This window comes from Oryzias melastigma, linkage group LG10 (assembly GCF_002922805.2).
Source record: "Oryzias melastigma strain HK-1 linkage group LG10, ASM292280v2, whole genome shotgun sequence".
NCBI lineage: Eukaryota > Metazoa > Chordata > Actinopteri > Beloniformes > Adrianichthyidae > Oryzias > Oryzias melastigma.
The window spans coordinates 16,633,379-16,659,428 of record NC_050521.1 but is presented as its reverse complement, the minus strand read 5'-3'; the positions used below and the strand labels follow the sequence as shown (position 1 = coordinate 16,659,428).

The window sequence follows — 26,050 nt, the reverse complement described above, 5'->3', positions numbered from 1 at the left end:
ATGTGGCTCAAAATGACTAGATAGTTCCAATATTGCTCCCAATTTTTTTTTTTTGCACCGCTAACTTTTGGCTGGGGTTGTGAGGGGCTTTAAGCTATTATGAGAGACATAGAGCTAACTGAGAGGGAAAGGGGGCGGGGTTACTCAGTGCCAATACTTCCATTCCATACTTTCAAATTTCTAATAAACTACTACTGTTCTGCAAAGAATGTCCACCTTTTGGCACATCTCATCAGGGGTCACCACTCAATTTCTCACAGGGACACTCAGACTTTGGACTTTGGGGTTACATAGCTGCTCTGCAGGAACAAAATAATTGTATAGATCAAAATATTATAGGAGTTACTCTTAAAATTATACATAATGTTTTCTTTTTAAAAACCAGGAATAGATATTTGGATCTGTAAAAAGGGGCTTAACTCTGACTTTTGGCCTTTATGCTATAACCAAACTTTAGCTTAGCCAGGATTTTCCAAACTGCAGTAGCATAATGCCCAAACCTTTTTACATTGTTTTATGTTTTAATACATTCTACCATGCCTACAAAGTTTGATAGTTGAAACATTATTTTGTAAATAAATACACATTTTTGGTGGATTATTTATGGGGAAACATGCATTCAGTAGCCTTTCATTACGCACTTTACGCACAGCCTGACTGGTAACAGAACACCAAAAGAAGTTAGTTTTATGGGTCCAAATGGGGATGGAGTACAATGACTTAAACTGCAAAAATGTATTAATCAAACCAGTTTCATTTCAGTTTATTTATTGAATTGTGGAATAAATCAAAAAAGTAAACTAAAGAAATTAATGTTTTTCATATTTTATTTCTTTTAAGATTTAAATGTATTTCTATGGATTTAATAAACAGCTCAAACGTTTCTCGCGTTGTAATTTCGCCCTCCAGCACAGAGGTGGAGTCGCTTTACTGCAGTTAGAGCAAACTCAGCGTGAAAGCAGCAGATCTGATTGAAGACGGATCGATTCCGCACTCAGACACTTTTCACCATGGCGGACGGAGAGGTGAGTGCTTTATTAATGATACATAAGACGATTAAATGCTCGCTTTTAGTTACCGAACCGTGTAAGAAAAAAAAAAGAAAAAACGAAGCAGCCAAGCTAGGATAATTCCGAGGTTTGTGGTTGTGAGGGGAGGCATCGGCGGCTCTGCGGTGCTGAGGAGGCTCGGAACGTCTCATTAATCGGGATGAGAGCTGCGGTCGAAGCCGATGGAGAGAAATGCGTCGTTGTTTCGATGAGCCTCACTGATGCTCCGTCACAAGCTCGCCACACACCGAGCTTGCGGGGAGCAGCATCACGGCTTACATCAGCTGTCAGCCTCTACGGCAGGTGTGCGTAAAGCGCTGAAGCAAGAGGAAGGATGACCTGCAGCAAACATTTAGAGGATCTGTTAACGAACTTTATGATCTATTCAATTGTAAAAGACACATAGAGACCAGTATTCAAAAATACAGTTGAACATTCAGACTGTTGTTCTTTAATTTGATGCGCAATGAGGGGTTATGGGTACCATGGCAGCCAACTGCTTGGGCATTCTCCCACTTTGTGAAATAACATCTAAATAAAGAGCTCTTTGTGTGCGTAGACTAACTCAGAGAGACAGGCAGAAACGGAAGCTTGTTGTGTTGACTAAATACCCGGTCTTCATGTTGAGTCTTTAACAAGATGCCAGGATCCCAGGGTGAATCTGGCTTCTCAAGAGCATCCAGCTTGAGGCCAAAGATGCATTCACACAGAGTTAGCACTGTTTACAGTGAGACTCAGATGCATTCACTTAGTTCTTGCATCCATCGTGGGAAACCTTAACTCTCATCATTTTTTGGGATCTGTAGTCAAAGCATCACCAGTGATAGTTTTTTGCAAAAATTAAAAAACTTCTGTTGTTTTCAAAGACAGTTTCTGCATATGCAATAGTTTATAAGAGATTCGTCTGAGTTGTGAGTGGATCATTGACTAAATAAGAAAATTGGACTGAGCAATCCTTCCTCACTCAGTCTTTATAACCATTATTGCTCTACAACCTTTTTATTAACATGTTCCTGCTAATCATATATATATATATATTTCCATTAGATGTTTTCTTTACTGGAAGTTAATCAAGTTATAAATTGACAAATCAGATGGACTTCCAACAAGCTCTCCTTTGATTGGTGACAGTAGAATTGTTGACTCGGACCAATGAGAAAAGAGCTTCACCTCACACTCGCTCAGTCCAGTTCTTTTATACAGTCAATGGTGTATGCATTGTCCGGCTGGCTTACAGTCCCTCACAACATCAACAAGAACTAACTTTTCTTTCTTTGAAATTTGCACCTAAGAATGAAGAAATGCGAACTCTGGAGCTCCACGGCCATGTGGGGCTCAACAGTCTCCCTGATGAGCTGGTCAAAAGAAGAGTCAAAAAAGGATTCAGCTTCAACATCCTCTGCGTGGGTATGTCTCCTTCATTTTCTAACTATTCATTTTTTAATTTGCTGTCTGTTCATCAGTGTTTCTGCTTTTTCTCCCATTCACGTTGTTTCTCTAGGTGAGACCGGTATAGGAAAGTCAACACTTATTAACACTCTTTTCAAATCAAACTTTGAAAACGAGGAGGCCACCCATTATGATGAGGAGGTTAAGCTGCTTCCTAGAACATACGATATTCAGGAGAGCAACATCAACCTAAGAGTGACTGTGGTACACACTGTGGGCTTTGGTGACCAGATCAACCTACTGAAAAGGTATACTATAGTCTATCCTTGAATCAAGCTTCTTCATTCCTTCGTTCAAATATGATTAAAAACCTGATGGTTGCAAAAATATTGTTGCAAAGTGTGCCAGTACATGGCATTTCCCTCTAAAGCACAGTTGTGTGTTTATAAATGTGAGGACAAACTCTTGTAACTTTTCAACTGTTTTTCTGTGCAGCTCCGATCCCATTGTTGACTACATCGATACACAGTTTCAGAAATATCTTGATGAGGAGCTGAAGATAAAGCGTTCGCTGTTGAATTACCACGACACCAGAATCCACGTGTGTTTATATTTCATCGCTCCAAACGGACATTCCCTGAAGGCACTTGATCTTGTCACCATGAAGAAGCTGGACAGTAAGGTGATGAACGCTACTTTTTTCTAAGCCTGCAGCAGAGTTTTCTGCTTCCCTCAGTCTCATCAGTGTTATCCTCATTCAGGTGAACATCATCCCTGTTATTGCTAAGTCAGACACTTTAACCAGAAATGAATTGGTCAACCTCAAAATTAAGGTGATGAGTGAGCTGGTTAGCAATGGCGTTCAACTGTATCAGTTTCCAACAGAGGATGAGGCCGTTGCAGAGATCAACTCTTCCATGAATGTGAGTACAAAGCAAACTTGAGCTTTCCGTTTAGTAGAAAAGCTTAAAACAGAAAAAAAGGTATTTATTTTGCTTATCTACTGTAAATGAGAAGGAGGAAGTCCTAAAAAAAATTGGAACTCTGGTTGAATCACAAACTTTAACACACAATATTGTTACTGTTAAAGAAATGTAAATATCAAAGCAGAAGCATTATTATTTTTATTTTGCACCACACACCTTCAGCCTCAGTTATGCTTTTTTTAAAATCAAACATTTTTCATGAAGACCAAAAATAGAAGTATAATTTAGACTTAAATTGTGTCCATTTTTGTTTTACTCAACATAGATATTATTGCAAGAACTATATTAGAGTGAAATGCTTCGGTGCCTCATTGTGAATTTGCATAACTGAGGAAAAATTCTATGTCAGATTGACAGGAAGAGCATTGTGCAGCACTTTCAAACATCATCTCCTCTGTTACAGACTCAGCTTCCGTTTGCTGTGATTGGAAGCACTGAGGACATCACGGTGGGGAATAAAACAGTGAAAGGGAGGATGTACCCCTGGGGATCTGTACAGGGTAATTCTACTCTTCATAATTGTCTGACTAATTTTAGAAATGGCTGTAAAATGCCTTCTAGATTTGTTGGTGAAGTACGAAAAGTGATTTTGAAATTCACATAAAGTGCAAAAAGTTTCCATCATATTAAAATAATTACTAGAATCAATCTTTTTTCTGCTTTTTCCAGTGGAAAATGAAAATCATTGTGATGTGGTGAAGCTGAGAGAGATGCTGCTGCGTGTTAACACAGAAGATCTCCGAGAGCAAACACACTTCCGTCACTATGAGCTGTACCGCCGTTGCAAGCTGGAGGAGATGGGCTTCAAGGACCCAAGCAATGACAATCAATCATTCAGGTTCTAAAAGAACTAGAAATTTTAAATAAACAAGCTACAGGTTGAGCTGTCTGCTTCTTCTAATGCTCTTATTTTCATATTTTTATCTTTAGGGTAAGAAGTCAAAATTAGACGTGAACTTTTATGTCTCATCTTCTTAAATGTGTTGAAATTCCGCATCAATTTAAAGTTTAAAGATCTCTAGTTAATGTCAATTGATCCACAATACATCTTTGATCTACCATGCATTCTTTTGGAGTGTAGAAGGATGAAGGAGTCCCCCCAAAAAGAGAAGGTTTTGTTGTGCCTTAAGATTTTGAGCCAGCAGTATTTCTGCAGCATCTTCATGAAGTCAGCTATGATCACCTCACATAATCTGTTCTTGCAGTAAGATCATGGTGTCATTATGCTTACCCTGTCAGCCTCCAGAAAACATATGAAGCCAAAAGGAAGGAGTTCCTCAAAGAACTGCAGCACAAAGAGGAATCAATGCGGCAGATGTTTGTGAACAAGGTCAAAGAGGCAGAGGTGGAGTTGAAAGAAAAAGAAAAAGAGGTAAAGATGATTACTTCTTTCCTCTTTCATCTTTGTTTAGTAGATTTTCAATCATTAACAGTATCATTTTCTTCAAACTATCAAGCTCCAAGGGAGGTTTGAGCTCCTCAAGACCATGCACCAGGAGGAGAAGAGGAACCTGGAGGAGAAAAAACGAGAAATGGAGGAAGAGATGAACGCCTTCAACAGGAGGAAAGTGGCGGCTGAAACACTGATGGGACAGGCAGTCCAAGGAAGCTCACAGCAGCCATTCAAAAAGGAAAAAGACAAAAAGAAGTAAGTCAGTCACCAGTTGTTATCATGCCAACAAATGATTAAAATCTGTATTAATTTTGCTATTTAAATATACTTTTAGAAATAAATACAATGCTTAGCCTTCCAATAGCCATTTTGGCACAAAAACTGCTGATAGGTTCAAACTGGATGTGTCTACACTTTGTAGGAGGGGTCATTGCTTACATGACACATCTCTTCAGACTCACCCCCCAGAAGAGTTTTGAGCCTTCATTGGATCCATCTCACTCATTGTCATGCTCATATACAGATGAGAATCCAACATGACGAATAGATCACTATTCAGTATTTCTGGCACCTATCAGATTGAGGTAGTAGTATTTGTCATTCTGCAAGTTTTCCCTCTTAAAAATATGAGGTCATTCTATTAGGGTTAACACAAGTTATTGTTTTTATAGTTGACTAATCACTGATTATTTTTTCCAATTAGTCCACTAATCGGGTCATACGTACACGCACATCTTAACCATCATTCGCTTTAAACTAACTAAAAATAAATTGAGATGATAGTTTATTAAACCTTTAATGAATCATGCAGTTTCTGTCCTACATTAGTTTCTGATATTAAAACAAGATTAAATCAAATGAGGTTGGCATCTGAAATGAAGTTGTTGTTATGGTACCAGAACCTATAACTTCCTGTGACATCACTACTGACTCGGATTAGCACTACTGGGCATGTGTGTCAAAGACAATGGCAGACGTGGCATTGGAAGGCATGCACCGTAGTTTTAAGATAAAATAAAAATACTAATAATACCAAAGAAACAACTAAATTAGTTGTCGACTATTTCAATAGTCGATTATTCGATGACGTTACAGATCTTTCTCATCTTTTTAAGTGGGATAACTTGCACAATCCGTGTATGTCAAATTAGGTTTTGCATCATTCTGTATGGTAGCAGATTTATGCTAAAGGTAGAAAGTGATTAATAAAAGGGTCGCCATGCCCTTTATTCGAGTAGGGCTTTCTACTTTTGTAATATCACAGATTTATTAGACATTTTTTAAATACTTTCCATATCCCATTTTTGTCATGATCAACCTATCAAATAAATTCGATAGGTCGCACTTCACTGGAACTTCTCCACATGTATTCTGTAATTAAAAAAACAAACCATGGGACGTTCCAATTTCATTCCATTTTTTTGGGGTTCATATCCTTCATATTTTGTTATTTCCATGTTTTCTCTTTTCCTCCCCATAGTTGATTTATGGATCAAAACATCCAAGGAAACCAGGAATGTGTCCACCGTCAGCATTGGGAAAAACAGGCTGTCATGTCTGACTGTCTTAGTAATTGACACCGTATCTTTTAGCTAATTATATGTTGGTTAAATTGTACACTCAAGGTGATGTGTGTATCCAAGGGTCAACCAGTACTTGTTATATTTAATGTGTAGCTTAAGCTGAGTGTTGCAGGTAAAGATCAACCCATTGACTGTTTTCATAAAATGTTTCTGGGTTGATTTTAGGTCAATATCAGCTTTTTTTTTTTTAAATCACCTGTTGAAAATCATTTTTGCTTTTGAGTAAGACATTTTCAAAAATTCAACAAGATCAGTCTATTTCTGACTAAAATGTTGCTTTCAGTTTCATAATATTAATCTGAAAAAATAGCATTTTTATTTTTCTAATTGTACATTTTTTTAATCTGTTTGTAAATAAAAAGGCATTAATACTTTTACTATTTAAAATCAACATTATGCAACAACTTGAACGGTACAACTGAATCTATTTACATCATTTTGTTTTTTGAACAACATCCAAATGAAGAAAGATGTGGAGGAATAGAGAGAAGAAAATCATTTCATGTGTCATCTGTGTCCCTTTCTGACTTCCTCTGGCCTTGGCGCTTTTATCACTTCACTCATTCGGATGACTCACAATATTCAGACTGCATCCATTGTTTTCACTAAGTTGCCAAGAACATCTGTCATTGTGCTACCGCTAAAGCAGGACACTTGAAAAACAGAAAGTGCTTAATGTTTGCCTTAAGAATGCCACTTGTTCAGACAAATAACCTGCTTTTTCTTTCCTTTCATAGCTTCTTTAGTCTTCCATCTGCGTGCTCCTTAACCTCAGGAAGGAATTTGAATTAGAAGACACCAAAACGTCAAATCTCTTTATTTTTACTGTGTTTATTAAATGTTTTATAGGAATGGAATTTAGAGAGCCTGAAGTCTTCCACATCAACTTGACTTTCCTCTTTAATGCTTTGTGGCATGGTCTCTGCATGAATCCAGGTTCTTCTTTCTGCACTCTCCATTGCCAAAGTCTTGGTTTTGTACCGAATATGTCGCCCTCCTTACCATGTCATTATTATGGTTAATTTCTAATTAATTTATACTTACACTGTGATATTTATACTGTAAACTGAACTGCATTTGCTGTTTGATGGTTACAAAGATAGTTCTATCATTATATGATTTAGAAGCACATTTAGTTTCCATAGAATTATATATATATATTAAACAATATTTAAACTGTAAATAGTTCTTCTCTAAAAATATTCCCTATAGATGGAGATATAAATATTGACTTAAGTGCCAAAAGAATATACTGTGTTATAAAGGAAAATAAAGCTTAACAATAAATATGGAAATGAATCTTGGAAACTGGTTTTATGTCAGTACGGTTGTTGATTTGAATAAATAAATATTATTATGCAAAATTATTATTGTTGTTGTCATTTTTTAATTATTAAAAAATAGACTGATTTGGTAAGCAGTTTCTTTCTGGTGTGTTCTAGAACCCTCCCAGAATAAGCTTGCAGAATTTAAATAACTTTTATAATAGTTTATTGTTAATTAGTTGTTATTTTTGTTATGGGTTATTACATTTCATCTTAACAAGGTTTAAATATAATAAATTTATATCTAAAGTTATTTAGAGCGTTAATAAGTCATTTTAAACACGCCCCCATCTTTCATTTCTGATTGGTCCTTTACCCGTTGAAGGGGCGGGATGTTTGTAGAATCACCAATCAAAATTAAGAAAAGTCGTGGGCTAGCCAATCAAATCTTCCCATGCTTGGACGCTAGCTTCTTATGCACTCTTATTTACCTAAACTGTCCTTTTCCCCGTCGCCTTAACCAAGGGTAGGGGGTGTGCATAGGCAGAAATAAACCTATGCTTAAAACTTCTTTATGCCAAAGTTTTCTTATTTTGTGTAAAACTCCGTGTTGGTTATCCAGTGGAGGTTTTATTTTATTTTATTTTTTCCCCATAAGTATTAAAGACTTTGAAGGTAAGTTCATCAAATTTTCTTTGAGTAACATTTACTACAAATGTCAAAATAGCGTTAAGTGAAGTCCTTCTCAATAAGGAAGCATGATGATTTTATGTTGTGACTGATTCATAAAATTATAACTATAACTGAGATATGCTATGTAGCTAGCGTTAGCTTTAGCTGACTGTTGCTTCAGTTAGCTCGCCTTTCCAATAAAGTTAATAAAAATATATATAGCTGTAGTGCTTGTAGCACATATATCGGTTTTTGTTCACGTTTATTTTATCATCCTAACAAATCTGTGTTACCACTATGGGGTGCGTGTTCTCGAAGCTGTGCGTTGTTTTCTATGGCAGGAACATGTCCCGACATGACGCAGGTTTTGCCCTGACGGGGCCTGACCCACTTTTACTCGCTGTCCTAACAGCCAACAGCCAAAACAAGTATTTAATACATTAAAATGTTTTAAACTTGGCGTTAGATACTTGCTTTAGTAATATTTAAATACAATATGTGTTCATTTTATCTAGTATGTGTTAAATGACCCCTCCCCCTAACCCTCAGAAGTTCTAACAGGTGACAGCTGTAACAAATTTGTTATTTGATAACTTACCAATATAGAAACTCTGTCTGTTTGCTGTCTTCTGAGCTGTACACATTTTTTAGCCATGTATAACATGTTGAATGCAGTTCTACACTAGTTTAGAGGTCGTCTTTTTCTTTTCCCTTTCATGTAAATTAAGTTGATCCTCAGCAGCTCGATGTGTGATCATTTAGATGACCTGCCAAGTGATCTCTATTCCTTCTTTTGCTCTTTACAGATGATTGATAAAGTGACTGGAGCTGGAGTGCAGCCCTCTGCGGCTCAGCTGAAGACCCTGATAGATCTGGAGTCTCGATTCCAACCAAAGCTGAGTGGCTTGAGGCTCATTGAGTGCGCCCAGGACAATGGCTTAAGGATGACCGCCAAACTCAGAGAGCTGGAGGTGAAAGACCTGCTCTCTCTTTCCAGGTTCTTTGGTTTTAGCTCAGAGACCTTCTCCTTGGCTGTGAGCCTGCTGGATCGATTTCTCTCTGTTATGAAGGTTTGTAATTAAACTGGTATGTCTTTGTTTGCTGTTTCATGGAACTCAATGAAAGTAATATTGATGCACATTTCAGATTCAGCCAAAGCACCTCTCCTGTGTTGGTCTTTGCTGCTTCTACATCGCCGTGAAGTCCTCAGAGGAGGAGAAAAATGTGCCTCTGGCAAATGACCTCATCCGCATCAGTCAGAATCGCTTCACTGTGTCTGATATGATGAGGATGGAGAAGATCATCATGGAGAAGCTGTACTGGAAGGTGAAAGCCCCCACAGCCCTCCACTTTCTACGACTGATTCACAGTCACATTCAAGAGCAGCTTGACTCTGAGAGGTAACCCACATTTGACATCAAAATTTTGATAATTTTCTCAGCTTGAATTGTATCATTGAAAGCTCTTTTCGTCAACAGCAAAACGATCTTGACCATCGAGAGACTGGAGTCGCAGCTTAAAGCCTGTCACTGCTCATTTACTTTCTCCAAAATAAAGGTATGTCATGATAAATGTACAAATTTTCATTATCTGTACCTCGTACTCCACATGTAAATACTTTGGTCTAATAATGTTGAGGGGTCTTGGAATCTGGTTTTGGGTCTTTTTTTTTGTGACAAATGTCTGAACTCATTCACTTTCTAATCTGGAATAGGAGACACTTAACAAAACAAACATGTTTTGCTATATTAAAAGATTTAATTTGATATAAATAATGCATCATAAATCCTTGAATTCCTGTCATGCTCATATGACTAATTACAACAAAGAAAAGAACCCTTAATAATCAAGATTACTTCTAAACCTTGTGTTACATCACAGCTCTGATTATTCTATTGGTGGACCTTCAGTCTGTAAAGTTGTAGTAATAGTTCAGTTTCCATACTAGAGTTCTTAAGGGTACTGCCTCCCCCAGTCAAAGTGGCTTCTTAAAAACGGACGTAAAGAACATGAAAGACAGACTTTCACAAGACTTTTGACAAGTTCAGCAGAAGGTTGAAAAAAATCAGCAATGGTCCGTCACTCCAGAGTATGATAGGAAAGACAACTTTGATATAGTTTGCTCTATTAGATTAAATTGATTTGAGCTTGTATCCAGGTTCAATTTGGACTTATAAATATCTGTAATTTTCTTAGAAAGGAAATGTATCAGCTATGCTTGTTTTAACCAAATCCCCCTTCTTCATTTCTTGTTTTTCAGCCATCTTTGCTTGCTATGGCTCTAGTTTGCTACGAGGCCCAAGATCAACACGACCCAGAACACATCGACAAAATATCTGAGGCTGTGAAAAGTCTGCAGCAGCTGCTAAATGTAAGTTCATTGGGAGTCTATCAGTGAGGGGCAGATGCTTGTTAAACCAGCCATGGCATAGATTTCTGATGGATTCTGTTCTCTGCAGGTAAGAGATGGAGACTTGGTTTGCGTCAGGGAGCTTGTTGGAAAGTGTCTGGCTGAATATGCCACCACCAAGTGCTTCAGGCCTCACTGTCTGAGACTCCGCTGGACCATCTCGGGAAGAACCGCTCGTCAGCTGAAGCACAGCTATTACAAGATCGCTCATCTTCCCACCATACCAGAGTCTGCTTGTTAATGATGGGGTTCATAGATGGGTGACCACACACAGGAAGTTACAACTCTTCCTGCTATTACACCTTTATTTTCTGATTAGATCTCATTTCAGTTTACGGTCACCCATTTATGACCCTCTCTTTATTTTTCTTCCAGATCTTCATTAATGATGATGAATTTCTGGAAGAAAAAGTTAGATGATTTTTATTTTTATCCCAGAAACAAGGAGTAGTGCTTTATGTGGATGTTCCGTCATCCTGCAAAGTTTTACTTTCCTTTAAATTTGATTGCACAAGGGTTTAGTCTGTTTAGGGAGAATCCGTACCAGGGTGTTTGGTGTTTCCTGGTATGGGTTGTTGGTTTTAAGCTACTAAGTATAAGAACCGCCTAGGTCCTCAGTCCACTATGTGGAAGAGGAGGGAGAAGGATTTTGTGAACAGCAAAAATGGAACCAAGAAATCGGGCCCAAAGTCCTTAACTCCCACCCTAGGTTGTTAAACTGTCCTGAATGCACACTCCTACCCAAGGTGACCTTTTTTTTTTTTTTTTTTCTTTTGATTTGGTGAGGGAGCTCTGGTAAATACCAGTGAAATGGCATCATGTCCCTGCCAGAGCAGAACTGTGAGGAGCAGTTACAGATGAGATGTTTTCATTGATTCTGGAGTCTTGACATTGAACTGAGTTCTGTGTTTCTACAGAGAACATTTGAAAGTGGCTGCAGTGGAAATGCGAGTTGGAATTTGGATTGCATTTTCCTGTTCAGTTTCCTTTGTTTGGCTGAACTAGTGCTATCAAAAACTGTTCAAGTTTAAAGAGGTCAATAGAATACTCCGTCTGATACACTCAAGTACTCGGACCTTTCAATAAAAATTTATTGAAAAGCTGTATTTGTATGGATCCTTGTTCAGATGACACACTTGACATACTTCTGTTTAACCCAAAGTGAAGTTCCTTTCATCTGGCTTCAAACTGGGTTGAGTAAAAAGCTAAACCGGGTGTAGGAAACAGAATTGTGGCTGACAATTCAGAGAACGAGTCTCAGAAACAAGTCTCTCACTCAACCCTTGTAAAAATGCCAGTCACCCCAGGATTGGTTACGCCTCTGGTGTGCACACTGGGGTGGGTTTGTAGGATTGTGTCCACCACGTTCAGAAAACATGAAAAGTGTCACTTCTGTAAGTTGGAAAAGTCTGGACCACCACCGGCAAAATTCCCAGAGATCTCTGCACCGCTGAAGTCAAAACCAGGATTCTGAAAGAAGAATACAATAAAATCACAAATGGTTTCCCAAAAATGTATATGACATTTTAAAAGTCATAAATTACATTTTCCAAAACATTTGTCTGAAACACAAGCAAACATCCTGCAGCTTTACTTTTATTTCAGTCTTATTCCTTGGAAAAAAAAAAGTGATTTAAAGAACATTGGAAACAACCTGTTGCACGGTTTGTTTGCATGAAAGTAGCTTTTATACTCTCTTTAATCTAGATCAGAGGCTCTATCACTTGTTGCCATAGTAAGAGTTTTCTGGGACAGTAACATAAACGGACCTCCCGCTGAAACCTCTCCAGGGTGAGTTTTCTTTGCATCTGGTCCTGAACCCAAGCATTCGCGCAGTACTCCCCCTCGAGAAGGGAAGACCAGCAGTTTCCTGCTTCCCTGTTGGTCTTCATCAGAATGATCCGAATGAGACATTTATCCTCTGGTGAAGAACAAAACATCAAAGGTAAACGAGAAGCACAAAAGTAACCTGTGCAACTTCTGCAAAGAGAACCAAGTGGTGTGCAACTCACCTAATGTCCAAGTAGCTTCATCTGACACGGTCGTTTCAAACAACTTTCCCTGGGAAAAGGTTCACAAGAACACAAACAAGTTAGAATCATAAAGCTGACTAAAATATATTTTTAAACGCTTAATGTAAGTTCAGCTGCAAGTTTGACTTATAAAAAGTAAAAAAAATTGCATTTACTTTACAAAGTAAAAAAAAGTTTTTTTTTATTCTGGCAAGAGATGATAGAGGCGTTGAGGTCTTCTGGGTAATGTAGTTATTATTACATTGTTGGCAAATTCTCAGAAAGCTACAACATTTTTTATTTAAGTTAATTGATGCTGGTTATTTTCCTGAAAACAAATCCAAGATAAGAAATATTCATTTGAATAAATGTAACTGTCACGCAAAAGCTTTACATTAAGACAAAACTATTTATTTGATGTAAATATAGCTTAATATGTAAGCTTGACAGCAACTGTTTTGGTTTAAACAATAAAAGTTATGTTTAACAAAAAGTATTTTACATAAAAATAATTTAATTTATTTACTGCTGCAGAACCAGTAAAAATCTTTCATCCTCATCTTCTACAGAAGAACCTGCCTCATCTCAGCTGCAGCTTACTTACCTTGAAGATTTCCTTCCCTTTTACGTGCAGTTCGATATCTCTGGCTCCTAGACGGCATTTGACCTCTTTAGCAGACGTCCCGTTCGGCACACCGACTTCTATGAAGACCTCCTCCATGGTCTGGTACCAGCAACCCCACGGGGTCTGGCAGGGGACCACCCCGCTCCTCTCGTCGAAGTGCACCGACATGCTCCGGTGTCACTCGCCGCCTGATTTTTACTGCGAGTTTTTCCAAAGAAATTTTCAGTGGCAAAAATTGAATCAGGTCGCGTGTTTTCGTGTTTAACAGGTGATGTTTTGTGCCAGAACTGCTCCGAACTTCTAGTTTCTTCTTTCCATGCTTCTTCCTCTCTCATCGTCTTCCTCGCAAACAAAAACAAACAGTTCCGTTGATGTGCGACAGACAGTGAACACTGCCGCCTAGCGGCGGGGAGGGAGAATTATTTTTTTCGTCTTCGCCAGTCAAGCCGCCTCTTCTACAACTTGCTTATTTCTCCTGTTTTCTCTCAGTTGAAAATCCTATATTTACAACGAATGAACTAATTAATTAATCAACAGATACACTACTCTTTCTACTCTCAAAATGTCCTTTCTCTTTGCAGCCTCTGCTTACAACTCCCTATCACGTTTTTTTTTGTTTGTTTGTTTTCCTGTAATTTCTTTCACCCAAAAAATATTTACGACGACACAGAAATTTGTGTGGGTTTACTCCAGTCACTTTGGCCTTCTCCCACAATCCAAAGATGCGCTTTATAGGTTAAGTAGTCACTCCAAATTGGCAACTCACTGGCCACATTTTTGGACACTTTCCCAACTGCTCACTATTGCAAATTACTGATCAGCCAATCACATGGAAGCAATTCAATGGATTTAATTATGTAGACATGGTCAAATCGATCTGCTGGAGTTCAAACGGAGCATCAGAATATGAAAAATAGGTGGTTAAGTGACTTTGAACGTGGTATGGTTGTTCAGAAATTGATTTTCACACACGGCCATCTCTAGGGTTTATAGAGAATAGTCCAAAAAAAAGTAGAAAATATCCAGCGAGCGTCAGTCCTGTGGACGGAAATGTCTTGTTGATGCCAGAGGTCAGAGGGGAATATGCAGATTGGTTACAACCGAGGTCTGCAGAGGAGGCTACAATTCACACAGGATCATCAATACTGGGGAATAGGAGAAACATTGCCAGGTCCAATGAGTCTCCATTTCTGCTGCCACATTCTGATGGTCGGGTCAGAATTTGGTCAGAGAACAAGAAATTATGGATCCATCCTGCCTTGTCTCAATGCTTCATTCTGGTGGTGGTGGTGGTATAATGGTGTGGGTGATATTTTCTTGTGATACTTTGGGCCCTTAGTACCAATGAGCATGGTTACAACATCCCAGCCTACTTGAATATTATTGCTGACCATTTCCATCTCTTCATGACAATAGTGCAATCTTTTTTTGAGATGCTCCTTTTTCTATTTTTTTATGTTTTATTTTATTGTAGATGCACCACAACTAAATAAGTCAGAACTATATTTATTTCCATATTTTAATCTGTTTTTTTAAATTAATTCCATAAAAAATCTTCCTTTTTTTACACCAAGTAAGAATAGTAATGCAGCTTTATTGCCACCTGCTGACTGAGAAGCTAAATTACAACAAATCCACCTGTTTTCATGTGCACACAGCAATGATTTTTTTTCTATTCTGTGATGTATGTCACAGGTTTACATTTTTCCTTTTGACAGACTAAATATGTCAACCAAGTGGCTCCACGGTTTGTCTAAAAACGGAGGGGATTTGCTAATCTGTTAATTAGATTACTGTTCTTGCCTCAGTGACTCCTGTGTCCTTAAGCCCTGTAACCTGACGCAAAATGGAAACGGGCTCTATGTGATTTTTGCGTCTCACGGGGTGTTTTGCCATAAATTGCAGGGAAGTTGACCGAAACGTTGACAGCTGCTGTCAAGCATGGCCGCTGCCTCATTATCTCTGGTTGTTTTTATCTGCTGGATTAGGTAAGGATCACTTCTTTCTGCTTCAACATTGATCTTTTTTTTTTTTTTTAATTTGCTCATTTTCTTAAATTTGTAGTAATGTGCGAGGTGAAGAGAAAGTATATTCGGATAACATCACTCGCATTTTGGATAGACTGCTGGATGGGTATGACAACAGGTTACGACCTGGCTCTGGAGGTAACTCAAACCTTTTATGCTTCCTCGCCACATATACTGCATTATTTAAGTCAAACTTTTTATATTCAATAAATTAATGTTGCAGGCGGCATCACAGAGGTGAAAACAGACATTTTTGTCACCAGTTTTGGACCTGTTTCAGATGTGAAGATGGTAAGTCATTACTATGATGAAAATGAATAATTTTATGGACAGTCTGCCACAAGAGCATCTAATGAGCCTTAGACTGTCTGATCAGACCCGTGACTCTCTTATTGAAGGCCTCTAAATCAATATGACAACATGTCAGACAGTTAAAGGGCTGGACAAATTGATTCCGTTGGATGAGTGGCATCCATCATTGCTCAAAAGCTCTCCTCGTCTTCCTCGGCTAATTGAAATGTCTCTCTGGCGTTTTGTGGAAACATCTGCTTTGCATCTATTCCTGCATCAGGAGTACACCATGGACATGTTCTTCCGTCAGATGTGGGTTGACGAGCGCCTGAAATTCGAAGGCCCCATCGAGATCCTGCGTCTGAACAACCGCATGGTGGACAAGATCTGGACGCCGGACACTTTTTTCAGAAACTCCAAGAAGTCCATTTCCCACAACATGACCACGCCCAACAAGCTCTTCCGGATTATGCAGAACGGGACTGTCCTCTACACCATGAGGTGAGCATAAGAGGTGCTGGTTTGTGAATTTGGATAAAACATTAGCTCTGATTTCCACTGGAAATGCCTGCTTTCAGACTGACAATCAGCGCAGAGTGTCCGATGAGGCTGATGGATTTCCCCATGGATGGTCACGCCTGTCCGCTCCGGTTTGGAAGCTGTGAGTGAAAAAGAGTTCTTCTTTTTTTTGGAGAGGTTGATAAAAACTTAATCTAAATCCATTTTGATTTTTTAGATGCATACACCAGCAGTGAAATCCTTTTCACCTGGAGGAAAGGCCTGACAGCTTCTGTCGAATGTCCCAAAGAGTCCATGAGTCTTCTGCAGTACGACCTTGTGGGACAGACTTTGTCCAGTGAAATAATCAAGTTAAACACAGGTATTCCTCATCACAACAAACTGGATCACTGCTTTTCAAGCACACAGTCACACAAATGCTTTCAAAACTGTTTCTTAATATGGTCGTGGATTTTTTGCAGCCATTTCTGACATCCTTTAGTGGACAGAATGCAGGAAGATGGAGCGTCGTAGAAAAAAACTTCAGAAATAAAATTTAAATGCATTTCCCTGGTTTGAAAACAAGTATCACATATGGAGGTTTATGGAGGAACCAAAAGTAGAAAAATCATTTAACCAAAAATCTGACTGAATGATCAGATCTGAGCTCAACTATCAGAAAACTTTCAATATAATGATGGCAAATAATCAAAAAGAGCAACTTATATTGGAAACCTGGTGTGACAGTGACTGATAAAGAGGAAAAAAAATAACATAATGTAATTTTAGGAATATAAATTATACACAAAGATGTAAAAACATCAATCGAGCACTAGAAGTAACGGCAGTATGAGTTGAAAACCATAAATATAAACAAGATTATTAAAAAGGTATAAAATTGGAAAATAAATGATCTGTTTCTGACAAACTTTTCAGTTTTTCTTTTTATGTACATGTGACGTAAACAAAAAGATGTCAAATCACAAGCTGGCTTCTAACAATCTGGGTCAATTCCAACACATGATAACCTCAAACAGCACCTAAAACAACATCTGAATAAATTAAAATGACATAAATAAAAAAAAGATATGTTTTTTTTAAATGTTTGAATCTGTTATTTTGTTTTTCTTACTTAAAATAAAAAGTGCCAGCAACGCAAAAAAGTTTCTATTTTAAAAGGCATTTTCAAACGCCAAATGAATAATAAATATTGTCTTTCTTTAAAAAATAACATGATTTTATGTAGGAAAACTTTAAAAAAAAAAGCAGCAATCCTCACACTATGAAATGTCATCTGTTTCCTCAGCATTCAGTGTTTCTATCAGCATCTTTTTTAATACTCCAAGGACAGACTTTCCTTCAGGGTTGCACTTTCTGACATACTTTTCCTCCTGCAGGGCAGTATTCTGTGCAGGTGGTCTATTTCCACCTTCAGAGGAAGCTGGGCTACTACCTCATTCAGACCTACATTCCTTTAATAATGGTGGTCGTCCTGTCACAAGTCTCCTTTTGGATCAACAAAGAGTCCGTCCCTGCGCGCACAGTTGCTGGTACGCCCCCTATTCCCAACACCATTAAACAATTAATGTGTGCTAATGGGTGTGAGATTACAATCTCCATGCTTTGTGGGGTTCATAATGACTTGGCTCTGCTTCAGGCATCACCACAGTGCTGACCATGACCACTCTGAGCATCAGCGCTCGCCAGTCCTTGCCTAAAGTCTCCTACGCCACGGCGATGGACTGGTTCATCGCTGTGTGCTTTGCCTTTGTTGCATCGGCTCTGGTGGAGTTTGCAGCGGTGAACTACTTCGCCACCTTGCAGGCGAACCGTCTGAAGAAGGAGAGAGCCAGACAAGACAGGCTGGAGGTGCTGGCCACCGGCAGTGAGGATGACGACACGATTTCAGTAAGATGAAGGCCTCATGGTAGTCATGAAAAAGCCACAACAGCAGGAAATGATCTGAATGATTGTGTACTTTATGCTAAAACTGCTCAAATTGATTTTTTTTTAATTTAAGCACACAAAAATACACTTATACTACCAACAGAACACTTGAGTGACAGTTCCTCTAGTCACTTTTGTAAATAAACAGTAAAAGAGCCATTTGGGCTTGTTTTCTACTGATCAAAACCTTGACGGAGCCACATGGACTAACTTTAGCTCTTAAGAAAATTGGATTTGCATTCATGACCTTCTTATTGTTTTTTTATTTAATTAAGCTTGTTGCTTAATTACTAGCTGAACTAAAGTCAACCAAAAATGTTAGCATGTTGCTAAAATAAAAGCTAAACTCTAAATTAGCCTAAAAACACCAGTAGATAACAAACTAGTAAAAAATGTTAGCCTGTTGCTAGAATATTGGCTAAACTGCAAAATAACTTATTAGAGGCCAAATTAGCCAAAAAATGCTAAACTGCAAAATAGCCTAAAATTCTTTAGTAAACTAAATTAGTCAAAAATGTTAGCATGTTGCTAAAGTAGAAGCTAAATTCTAAATTATCCCCAAAAACCTTGAGTAGATACCAAATTAGCTGAAAACATCAGCATTTTCCTAAAATATTAGCTAAACTCCAAATAAGCATAAAATTAATCACTAAACTAAATTAGTCAAAAACATTAGCATGTTGCTCAAATAGAAGCGAAACTCTAAATTAGCCCCAAAACCCCAGTAGACAACAAGCTAGCATAAAACGTTACCATGTTGTTAAAACAGAAGCTAAACTAAGTTTTTTGAAAATTACTATTATTTTATTTTATTCTTAAGCCAGAGAGCCACCATGGAGAGGTAAAATTTTGGTTGTAGACCCCTGGTTTAGAATGTATTTCTGATTAGCTAATAGTGATCTTCATTAAAAAAAAAATAGTGCTTTTCTTACAAAAATACAAAAATTTCAAAGTGACCCCAAACTTTTTAAGTTTATATAATTTATCATAAGACACATTAACAAAAACATGTTAAGAACACACAATTTTAATCAAAGTGGGTCGTTAATATCATAAACTTGCCATCACTTAATAAATAATTAATTTTTTTAAATTTGGAAACCACGAAAGTCTCATTTTAATACAAAACATGCTAAAGTAAACATTGAAATCTTTTTGGAAAAAGTGTGGGGGCAAATTTAATCTGTTACTTAAAATAGATATGCATTTACATAGCTGCTGTGTCTTCATGTTTTGTAGCAACAGCATAGAAATAAAAGAGAATCCTCCTCATTGGTTGGTGTTTTTCTGGTGATTTCCAGTACGATGCCCTGCAGGACGTCTTCATAACACACATTATGGCTACAGCAAACATTGAATGGAAATATGAGCTATTGTAGTGCTTTCATCTGAAACGGCTTTTTATGCAAATACAGTAAGCCACTACAGACTCCCTCCTGGGATCCGTCTCACATGCAGAACTCATGGTTCAATGTTTAAAAATAGCTCCAATGAGGGAACCAAGAACAATAATCTCTAAATTGTCATGTTTGGTTTAAACAAATCTATAAAAATCATAAGTATAAGAACTACAATTATCCCGAAATATTATTTTATTGCATATATTGTTCTATTTTTTGTCTGTTCTGTGAAGCGTGACTCCTTTCTTTGTTTTGTTTTAGTCGGACAGCAGCTTTCAGGAAGGCCTGAAGAGGAGAAACCACTCAGTGAGCTGCAGTGAGCCGGGAGAAATCCCGCCAACTCCGATTTTCCTTCAGCAGGGTTCAGCTTTTCCTCAGATCCCGCAGCTGGCTGGGACCAGCCGCATTGACTCATACGCTCGCATCCTCTTCCCCATGACCTTCGCCCTCTTCAACCTGGTCTATTGGTACATTTACCTGGCCAAAGACACTATGGAGAGAGCCAGGTGAGCATTCCAGCAAACATCAGGATGCAGGACACCATTTCTTGAAATCTTTCCTGAAATATAAAACATTTCCAGGTTAAATTTATATTATCACTTCACGTGTAGATGGGGGAAAAAGGGGCTTGCTGGGGGCAGATTTTCGCTTGAATTGATACTCCTAACTTTCTCCTCTGACATCTTTTGAGCTTTTAAGTGCAGGGCTTTTAGACAGCCCCTAAAAAAAATATAATGCTTGATAATGAAGTAGTTTGAGTTTGTCAAGGTGAAAGTAAAAACCGAAAACCACAAGCATATGAGGAACTTTTAGGAACAATTTCTGACTTATCGAGGCTGAAGTTAGGTAGATTTCTGAATCCTATCACTAAAGTATATAGTGATAGAGATTTAGGGCTGCGTACATGACTTTTTGATTTAGCATGACTTTTTAAAGTTATAAACTGAGGTTGTTATGTGTATTCTGAGCCCTGGCCAGCAACTATTGATGATGTCATCCAGGGGTGGTAACATCCGAATTTGATGACATTATATTTCCATACTTCTCCGTTTAGAAGTCTAAATGTAGGAGTAAAAGAAGAATTCGGATTCGGCCTTAGTCCATGTTTTCTGTCCTGTAGTTCATCATCATTCCACTAGGGGCAGTAGAACCGAATATTCAACCCATTCCAAAATGGCTGCTTCCATGAAATCTCAAAAAACTTTTGAAGTTCAGCTAATTTTCAAAACTTTACAACAAAACTAACTCATCCATTGTTTTGTTTTTTTACACTTGTACTTGCTTTTAAAATACCCCGATATGTGATGATAAAATAATTCTTTCTAATCCTGTTAATTTTTTTTTTGTTTGTTTGTTTCAGTAAAGGATTTGAAAAAAATATAATTCCAAAGAAATTGAATTTTCTGGTAATGCTTTGATGTAATGGGATTAATAAAGTTAGCATAAGAAAACACAAAGGTGGGTGTTTGGTTCATATATTAAGGCCAAAGAATCAAACCTTTCTCTCCATTACCAAAGGTTTTCCTCCAAAAATCATTTTTTTGTCAAATGTCTTTCTCTCTACGGAAAAATGACAGTCAGAGATGAATTTGCACATAATCTGCACAAAGAAATGACTCCTAACTTTTGTACTTATGAGGGTGCCCCTTAAAGAGCGCAGAGTTTCCTGTCCAAGAAGAAAACCGGGAGATAAGAGCCAAAAGATCTCGAGAGGGAGAGAAAGAGCTCTTTTACGTAATGCAGAGAAGTGCAAATCTGCTCCTTGTTAAAGCATTTTGTGAATTTTTTGTGGTAATAGCTTTGTGCAGGATAATAAGAGAGAACACAGAGAGCATGAGTGCAGCTGCAGCACATCTGCACCTTTTATATTTTGCCTCTTGGATGCTACTTTTTTTTCAAGGCTGAGAGGATGGGGAGCACAGGAGCAGGCTTGGCTGTGCAGCACTGCAGAGAGAGCATCTCTGAATGTGGAAGTAGTGAAGCTTCTGCTCACATTATCTGCTCTGTTGTGTTCTGGTCCTGCAGGGACATGGATATTGAAGACTAAGAGGACGTGGGGGCTGAAAGATCTTCCATCTCTGCAAAAACCAGCTCCCAGGATTCACCCCTCGTCTGACAGAAGAACTGAATCAGAAGCTTGTTTATTAATTTGTGCACATCTCGGTCAGTTCTGAACCCGGGACGTCACACAGGGATGTAAACACAAACCAAGAAACGCATCAAAAAAGGCGGCATGATATAATCTGTGATGGCTTTAACTGGCGGTGATGCAACGTTGAACCAATGCTTTCAGAAGCCTGCCCTCTCCGCAGAAGCACATCTCTAAGATCAAAGATATTTTAGAGGAGGCTCCAATCCCTCCTCGCTGCTTCAAATATGTGCTCAAACCTGAGAAAGAGAATAGTGGGGCAATCTTCCATCCCACCTTCCTGCTGCTGCCTCTACTGCTTTGCAGTCTCAGATTTTTAGGGGGGACACCTGCAAGATACCCATATTTTATTGGTATTTTCAAATTTTAAATCCGTTTGGCGTTAAAAGGCATGTTTTGTTTGCCTTGTATCAACTTTACTGCTTAAAAATAGAAGATATTAACCTCAACTTGATCATTTCAACCTCACTGCATCCAACTGTTTGACCTTGGATTTAGAAAAAAGGAAAACTGTCTGCCATGTACCAATCAATAAATAAAAAAACAATCAAAAACCTTTATTTTTCCTCTTTTTAAAAATATGTTTCTTCAATAAAGACACCTACTTGTCTCTTTAATATTTTCCTCTGCAATGGAAACCGCTCCACCATCATCGCTCTCTACTCTTTGATCTCGAGCTGCCTGTACGCATGCGCCCATCATTGACTCCTGCGCTCTGTTTGGAGTAAGTTGGATGTGCGCGCTCCTCACTCGCATCCAGAAGCCGCCTCGAACACGGTTGCCATGGGGAGGATCGGGAAAAAGCACCTTTGGATTTTTACTTTTTTATCACTGCTGACTGTCGCCTGGGCTCAAAGGTAACCTAATATGTGGCTATTTGTGTGTCTCCACTGCAGCATCCGTTGGAGGCATCATTTTTGATGTATTTTTTGTGTTTGATTGTTTCCAGCGTGAAGGATATTAAAGATCCGAGCAACATGCCTCTGGTAAAAGAGACGGTGGACAGGCTGATGAAAGGATACGACATTCGGCTCAGGCCAGATTTTGGAGGTAAGGAGCGGATGGGAAGCTGGAGTGTCATGTTTTCACGCCCTCCCGACGTGCGATACATGTTTAATGAATCGCAAAATCGTCTTTAATTTCCATAATGATCCCTTCACAGCCAAACGGGCGCCGCCAATTAAGAGAAATGATGAGCGTGCATCATTGGATGAGGGCTTGATCGATCCAGCGCTCATCAATGTTTGATTAGTCCGTTGCGTTAAATGAAATTAACATCATTTGAGTTAGTGGTGGTGGAGAGGAAAACCTGTGCGCGCGCGCGCGTCACGAAGGGGGTTTGTTGGATTGCCACGGTTGGGTGGGAGGATGCTTGGCGTTAACGCGTCCTCTCCTCCCGCAGGTGCGCCGGTGGCGGTGGGGATGAACATAGACATCGCCAGCATCGACATGGTGTCTGAGGTCAACATGGTAGGTGCATCTCGACTTGCCCATTTTCATTTATTTATTTATTTTTGGTCACCTGGTGCAGCTTGTTGCAGTATCCATCCCAGGTGAGCAACTTCTATCGCCTTGGTGACAGCGCACAAGAGCCTAATACCCCCCCTCCCCAAATAAATAAATAAATAAACAACCAAACAGACCACCGCAATTCCCCTCACCCAGGCGCCGCATTTTTCCTGCTGCATTTGAATGCAAAACACACTCTCACTGGCGCACTCGGACGCACAGCGGCGGCTGGGCGCACGAGGCTTGTGTCCGTGCGCGCGCACGTGTGAGTGTGTGTGAGAAAAAAAAAAAAAAAAAAAGGTGAGGGGGTACTCCACCAAACAAGGTGGAGTAATTTTAGTCGTCACTACAAAACAAACAGAATCTTCTTCTTCTTCTTCTTCCTCCAAGCCAGCATCTCTTGGCCCCTTTAACTCAGCACCCAATCACATCATCACCCTCTACGCAAACCATCTTCCTCCTACTGGTCAGATGACGTAAGCGATTTGTTTTTAGCCTGATAAATGTCTGATTTTTTAATATTTCTTACACGCAAGCGCACACCAATGTTGCATAAACTTCCATATGAGTGTCCATAATGATGATTCATCTTTTTTTTCTTATTGATTGAATGGAAAAAAACGAGGCATTTTTAATGTAGAAGGGGTAGAGTATCAGTTTCAAGCCAGCCTCTTTTTGAGATGTTATGTAAGAGCATGAAAAACAAGTTGAACTGAAGGGGGTGCTTTTTCTATTCTTTTCATTCAAACCATTTTTGTGCATTAAATATAACAGCCTGGGTGGCCAGATTTTCTGTGAAGAACATATTTATTTATTTTTTTGGTGTGCTTGATGGCAGGGGAATTTGGGTTGTCAAATATAGACTCTTCCCTTTTTTCCCCTCACTCCTCCATCCTTCCTTCCCACCACTTTGACCGGATCCCTAGCTGTGACTCTGGGCTCAGCAGCCATGTAATCCACCTCTGCTATGCTCAAAAGGGTTATCCTACTGAAGAACTAAGCAAGCATTCATGTGGAAAAGAAAAAAAAAGAGAGAGACCCCCCTCCCTGCTTCTTACATCTGCGTGTGTCTGCAACAAAACACAAAATTGTGCACAAACAGTAAATGGTGACTGACGTCATGGAGCTCCTTATGGCTATGGGAGAGCATTCATCTCTCTTATTTCTCAGAATAGCTCTCCCTGCCAGATTCACGCAGGATTCACTCTGATTTAACACGTTTAGACTAAAAAGTGTGTGTGGGGGGCGCAAAAAAGAACAAACCTGGTTGTTTGTGTTCCACATGTTGCAACCTCTGTGCCTGGCATAACAAGTCGCTACCTACCCCTCTTTTCCGCATGTCCAACCATCTTCTGGCCCAAAAGAGGATGAGAGAAGCTGATCCCAGAGAAATCAATAGCATCACCATGATCAGGAGGATGAAGCCGGTGACCTGTGGTTGGCGTGGCACGGCTTTGATCCTCGTCATGAGGGGCAGCTCCTTTACAAGTGATGATGGGGGAAACAACTTAGAGACATGAGGAATAAATTAGTGAACTATTTTTATTTGATTTTTATATTGTTTTGTAGTTTTAACGCTGTTGGATCCATGAGATCAAATTTAGCAAATTTGGTATTTTCTTTTCTGTCTATTTAAAAAAAATACTTTATTTTCTTTCCTTTTTTTTTAAATTTATAAGTATTTTTAAATTTTATATTTTTGGCTAATAATCACCCAAAATGAACAAACTATAAAAATCAGTCAAATGAAATGAAGTTTTTCTTGTGTTTCCAGAGTTAAAATCATAATCTGATTAGTTTTTCAAAAGTTTTTTTAAGATTATGCGATTTGTTGTGTTGCCACTGCAACCAACCTTCCATCTGGCCTCTGTACAATATACACAATATTATACTATTTTCACACTTTTTAATTACCTATACACATAACAAAAACCTTAACTATAGAAAAACAGTTACTGCCAAAACCGAAAAACCTTCAGTTGTTTTTTCTTAGATTTGAAAAGTACTTATATCGGGGAAATTCTACTGTTATGGGTTTAAACTGTATTTATCTTTGGTAATTGTCACATAGCATCCTTATTTTTGCCTTAATCGATACAAAAAGTTTCTTGCTATTTTATTTTACTTATAGCAAGTTTGAGGTTTTTCATTTTTTTATTGAAAAATAAAATAAATTAATAAATAAAAAAAATATTTTTATTCAGAAACTTAAGCATTTGGGATGAGGAGGAGTTGTTAGACTTTGATGAATTGTTTAATGTCCATAAAAAATATTTAAAAATTAAAATGATTCTTATTGTTTATGTTTCTTGGTAAATTATCAAAAATGATTTAAAATAATTATATTATGCTCAGAACTGTTTTTTAGACTATAAAGTCATCTGGTTCGTGCAGACAGAAGACAGCGTCAGGAGCCGATTAAAGATGGAGAAGTCTGCTTTATAAAGTGCAAAGAAAAAGAGTGCGCCTGAAAGATGCATGTGTGTGAGCAGGTTCAGCATCATGGGCTGGGTTTGCAGACAGCTGCTCGCTCCTCTAATTAAAGACAACATCGCCCGTGGTGAAGAGTGAACTCTGTTTCAGTTTCAGCAAAGTCAAGCTTTTGTGGCATCTCTGTTGACGTGCAGGCTACGGCAGCTGCAGAGGATCAGTGCTGCCTCTTCTCCAGTGTTCTGCTCATGTAAAAGCTTTTTGTTTTTTTCCTCTGATTGTGTTCTTGTACCACATCGGCCCCGCTGAGGCTAAAAGGTCAGCCATGTTGTTGGGCCATGAAAATGTACAGGTCAGTCAGTGCCTCGCCTGCATGAGATTACAAATGTGCTATTCTGAGGGCGGGGGGGGGGGG

At 38.6% G+C, this 26,050-nt stretch overlaps 5 protein-coding genes across 7 annotated transcripts in view; 4 read left to right on the top strand and 1 right to left on the bottom strand.

Moving 5' to 3' along the window:
• Window positions 1-752: 752 nt before the first annotated feature.
• On the top strand, window positions 753-7,767 carry LOC112153575 (septin-8-A). 2 transcript variants are annotated; one of them, XM_024283903.2, is made up of 10 exons: window positions 753-1,025; window positions 2,342-2,456; window positions 2,551-2,746; window positions 2,934-3,120; window positions 3,200-3,361; window positions 3,828-3,924; window positions 4,094-4,262; window positions 4,664-4,796; window positions 4,882-5,072; window positions 6,298-7,767. In XM_024283903.2, exons 1-10 carry the CDS (start codon window positions 1,011-1,013, stop codon window positions 6,299-6,301), a joined length of 1,269 nt encoding a protein of 422 aa, XP_024139671.1. In that variant the 5' UTR covers window positions 753-1,010; the 3' UTR covers window positions 6,302-7,767. The 2 variants fall into 2 exon arrangements, with proteins under 2 accessions (XP_024139671.1, XP_024139670.1); XM_024283902.2 differs by having other exon boundaries at window positions 755-1,025; window positions 7,138-7,767.
• A 384-nt stretch (window positions 7,768-8,151) lies between these two features.
• On the top strand, window positions 8,152-11,851 carry ccng1 (cyclin G1). Its single transcript, XM_024283172.2, has 6 exons — window positions 8,152-8,340; window positions 9,144-9,407; window positions 9,484-9,737; window positions 9,816-9,894; window positions 10,598-10,708; window positions 10,797-11,851. The coding sequence occupies exons 2-6, from the start codon at window positions 9,144-9,146 to the stop codon at window positions 10,986-10,988; spliced, it is 900 nt and encodes a 299-aa protein (XP_024138940.1). The 5' UTR covers window positions 8,152-8,340; the 3' UTR covers window positions 10,989-11,851.
• On the bottom strand, window positions 11,500-13,768 carry nudcd2 (NudC domain containing 2). The gene is made up of 4 exons (XM_024283173.2): window positions 13,364-13,768; window positions 12,760-12,808; window positions 12,517-12,668; window positions 11,500-12,217 (listed from the first exon to the last, which is right to left on the bottom strand). The coding sequence occupies exons 1-4, from the start codon at window positions 13,550-13,552 to the stop codon at window positions 12,134-12,136; spliced, it is 474 nt and encodes a 157-aa protein (XP_024138941.1). The 5' UTR covers window positions 13,553-13,768; the 3' UTR covers window positions 11,500-12,133.
• A 1,130-nt stretch (window positions 13,769-14,898) lies between these two features.
• gabra6a (gamma-aminobutyric acid type A receptor subunit alpha6a) lies at window positions 14,899-22,365 on the top strand. The gene is made up of 9 exons (XM_036214015.1): window positions 14,899-15,549; window positions 15,635-15,702; window positions 15,983-16,203; window positions 16,281-16,363; window positions 16,439-16,582; window positions 17,598-17,750; window positions 17,858-18,108; window positions 19,809-20,053; window positions 21,573-22,365. Exons 2-9 carry the CDS (start codon window positions 15,700-15,702, stop codon window positions 21,592-21,594), a joined length of 1,122 nt encoding a protein of 373 aa, XP_036069908.1. The 5' UTR covers window positions 14,899-15,549; window positions 15,635-15,699; the 3' UTR covers window positions 21,595-22,365.
• Window positions 22,366-22,416: 51 nt separating this feature from the next.
• The window catches only part of gabrb2a (gamma-aminobutyric acid type A receptor subunit beta2a), a 36,478-nt gene continuing 32,844 nt past the window's right edge, over window positions 22,417-26,050 (top strand). For both annotated transcript variants that reach the window (XM_024283599.2, XM_024283600.2), the window contains exons 1-3: window positions 22,417-22,553; window positions 22,646-22,746; window positions 23,099-23,166. In XM_024283599.2, coding sequence (XP_024139367.1) covers window positions 22,480-22,553; window positions 22,646-22,746; window positions 23,099-23,166 — 243 coding nt within the window. In that variant the 5' untranslated portion in view covers window positions 22,417-22,479. The remainder of the gene's footprint in view (window positions 22,554-22,645; window positions 22,747-23,098; window positions 23,167-26,050) is intronic.

Bases quoted from the DNA above. Each gene is read 5' to 3' on its own strand.
- nudcd2 (XM_024283173.2), bottom strand. From the start codon at position 13,552: ATGTCGGTGCACTTCGACGAGAGGAGCGGGGTGGTCCCCTGCCAGACC. The intron at 12,809-13,363 runs GTAAGTAAGCTG...ACCTTTTCCCAG, and splicing joins AAGGGAAGGAAATCTTCAAG to GGAAAGTTGTTTGAAACGAC. The intron at 12,669-12,759 runs GTGAGTTGCACA...GTTCTTCACCAG, and splicing joins TGAAGCTACTTGGACATTAG to AGGATAAATGTCTCATTCGG.
- ccng1 (XM_024283172.2), top strand. From the start codon at position 9,144: ATGATTGATAAAGTGACTGGAGCTGGAGTGCAGCCCTCTGCGGCTCAG. The intron at 9,408-9,483 runs GTTTGTAATTAA...TGCACATTTCAG, and splicing joins GATTTCTCTCTGTTATGAAG to ATTCAGCCAAAGCACCTCTC. The intron at 9,738-9,815 runs GTAACCCACATT...TTTCGTCAACAG, and splicing joins GAGCAGCTTGACTCTGAGAG to CAAAACGATCTTGACCATCG.
- LOC112153575 (XM_024283902.2), top strand. The intron at 4,263-4,663 runs GTTCTAAAAGAA...TTACCCTGTCAG, and splicing joins AATGACAATCAATCATTCAG to CCTCCAGAAAACATATGAAG. The intron at 4,797-4,881 runs GTAAAGATGATT...CAAACTATCAAG, and splicing joins TGAAAGAAAAAGAAAAAGAG to CTCCAAGGGAGGTTTGAGCT.
- gabra6a (XM_036214015.1), top strand. The intron at 16,583-17,597 runs GTATTCCTCATC...TTCCTCCTGCAG, and splicing joins AATAATCAAGTTAAACACAG to GGCAGTATTCTGTGCAGGTG. The intron at 17,751-17,857 runs GTACGCCCCCTA...GCTCTGCTTCAG, and splicing joins CCCTGCGCGCACAGTTGCTG to GCATCACCACAGTGCTGACC.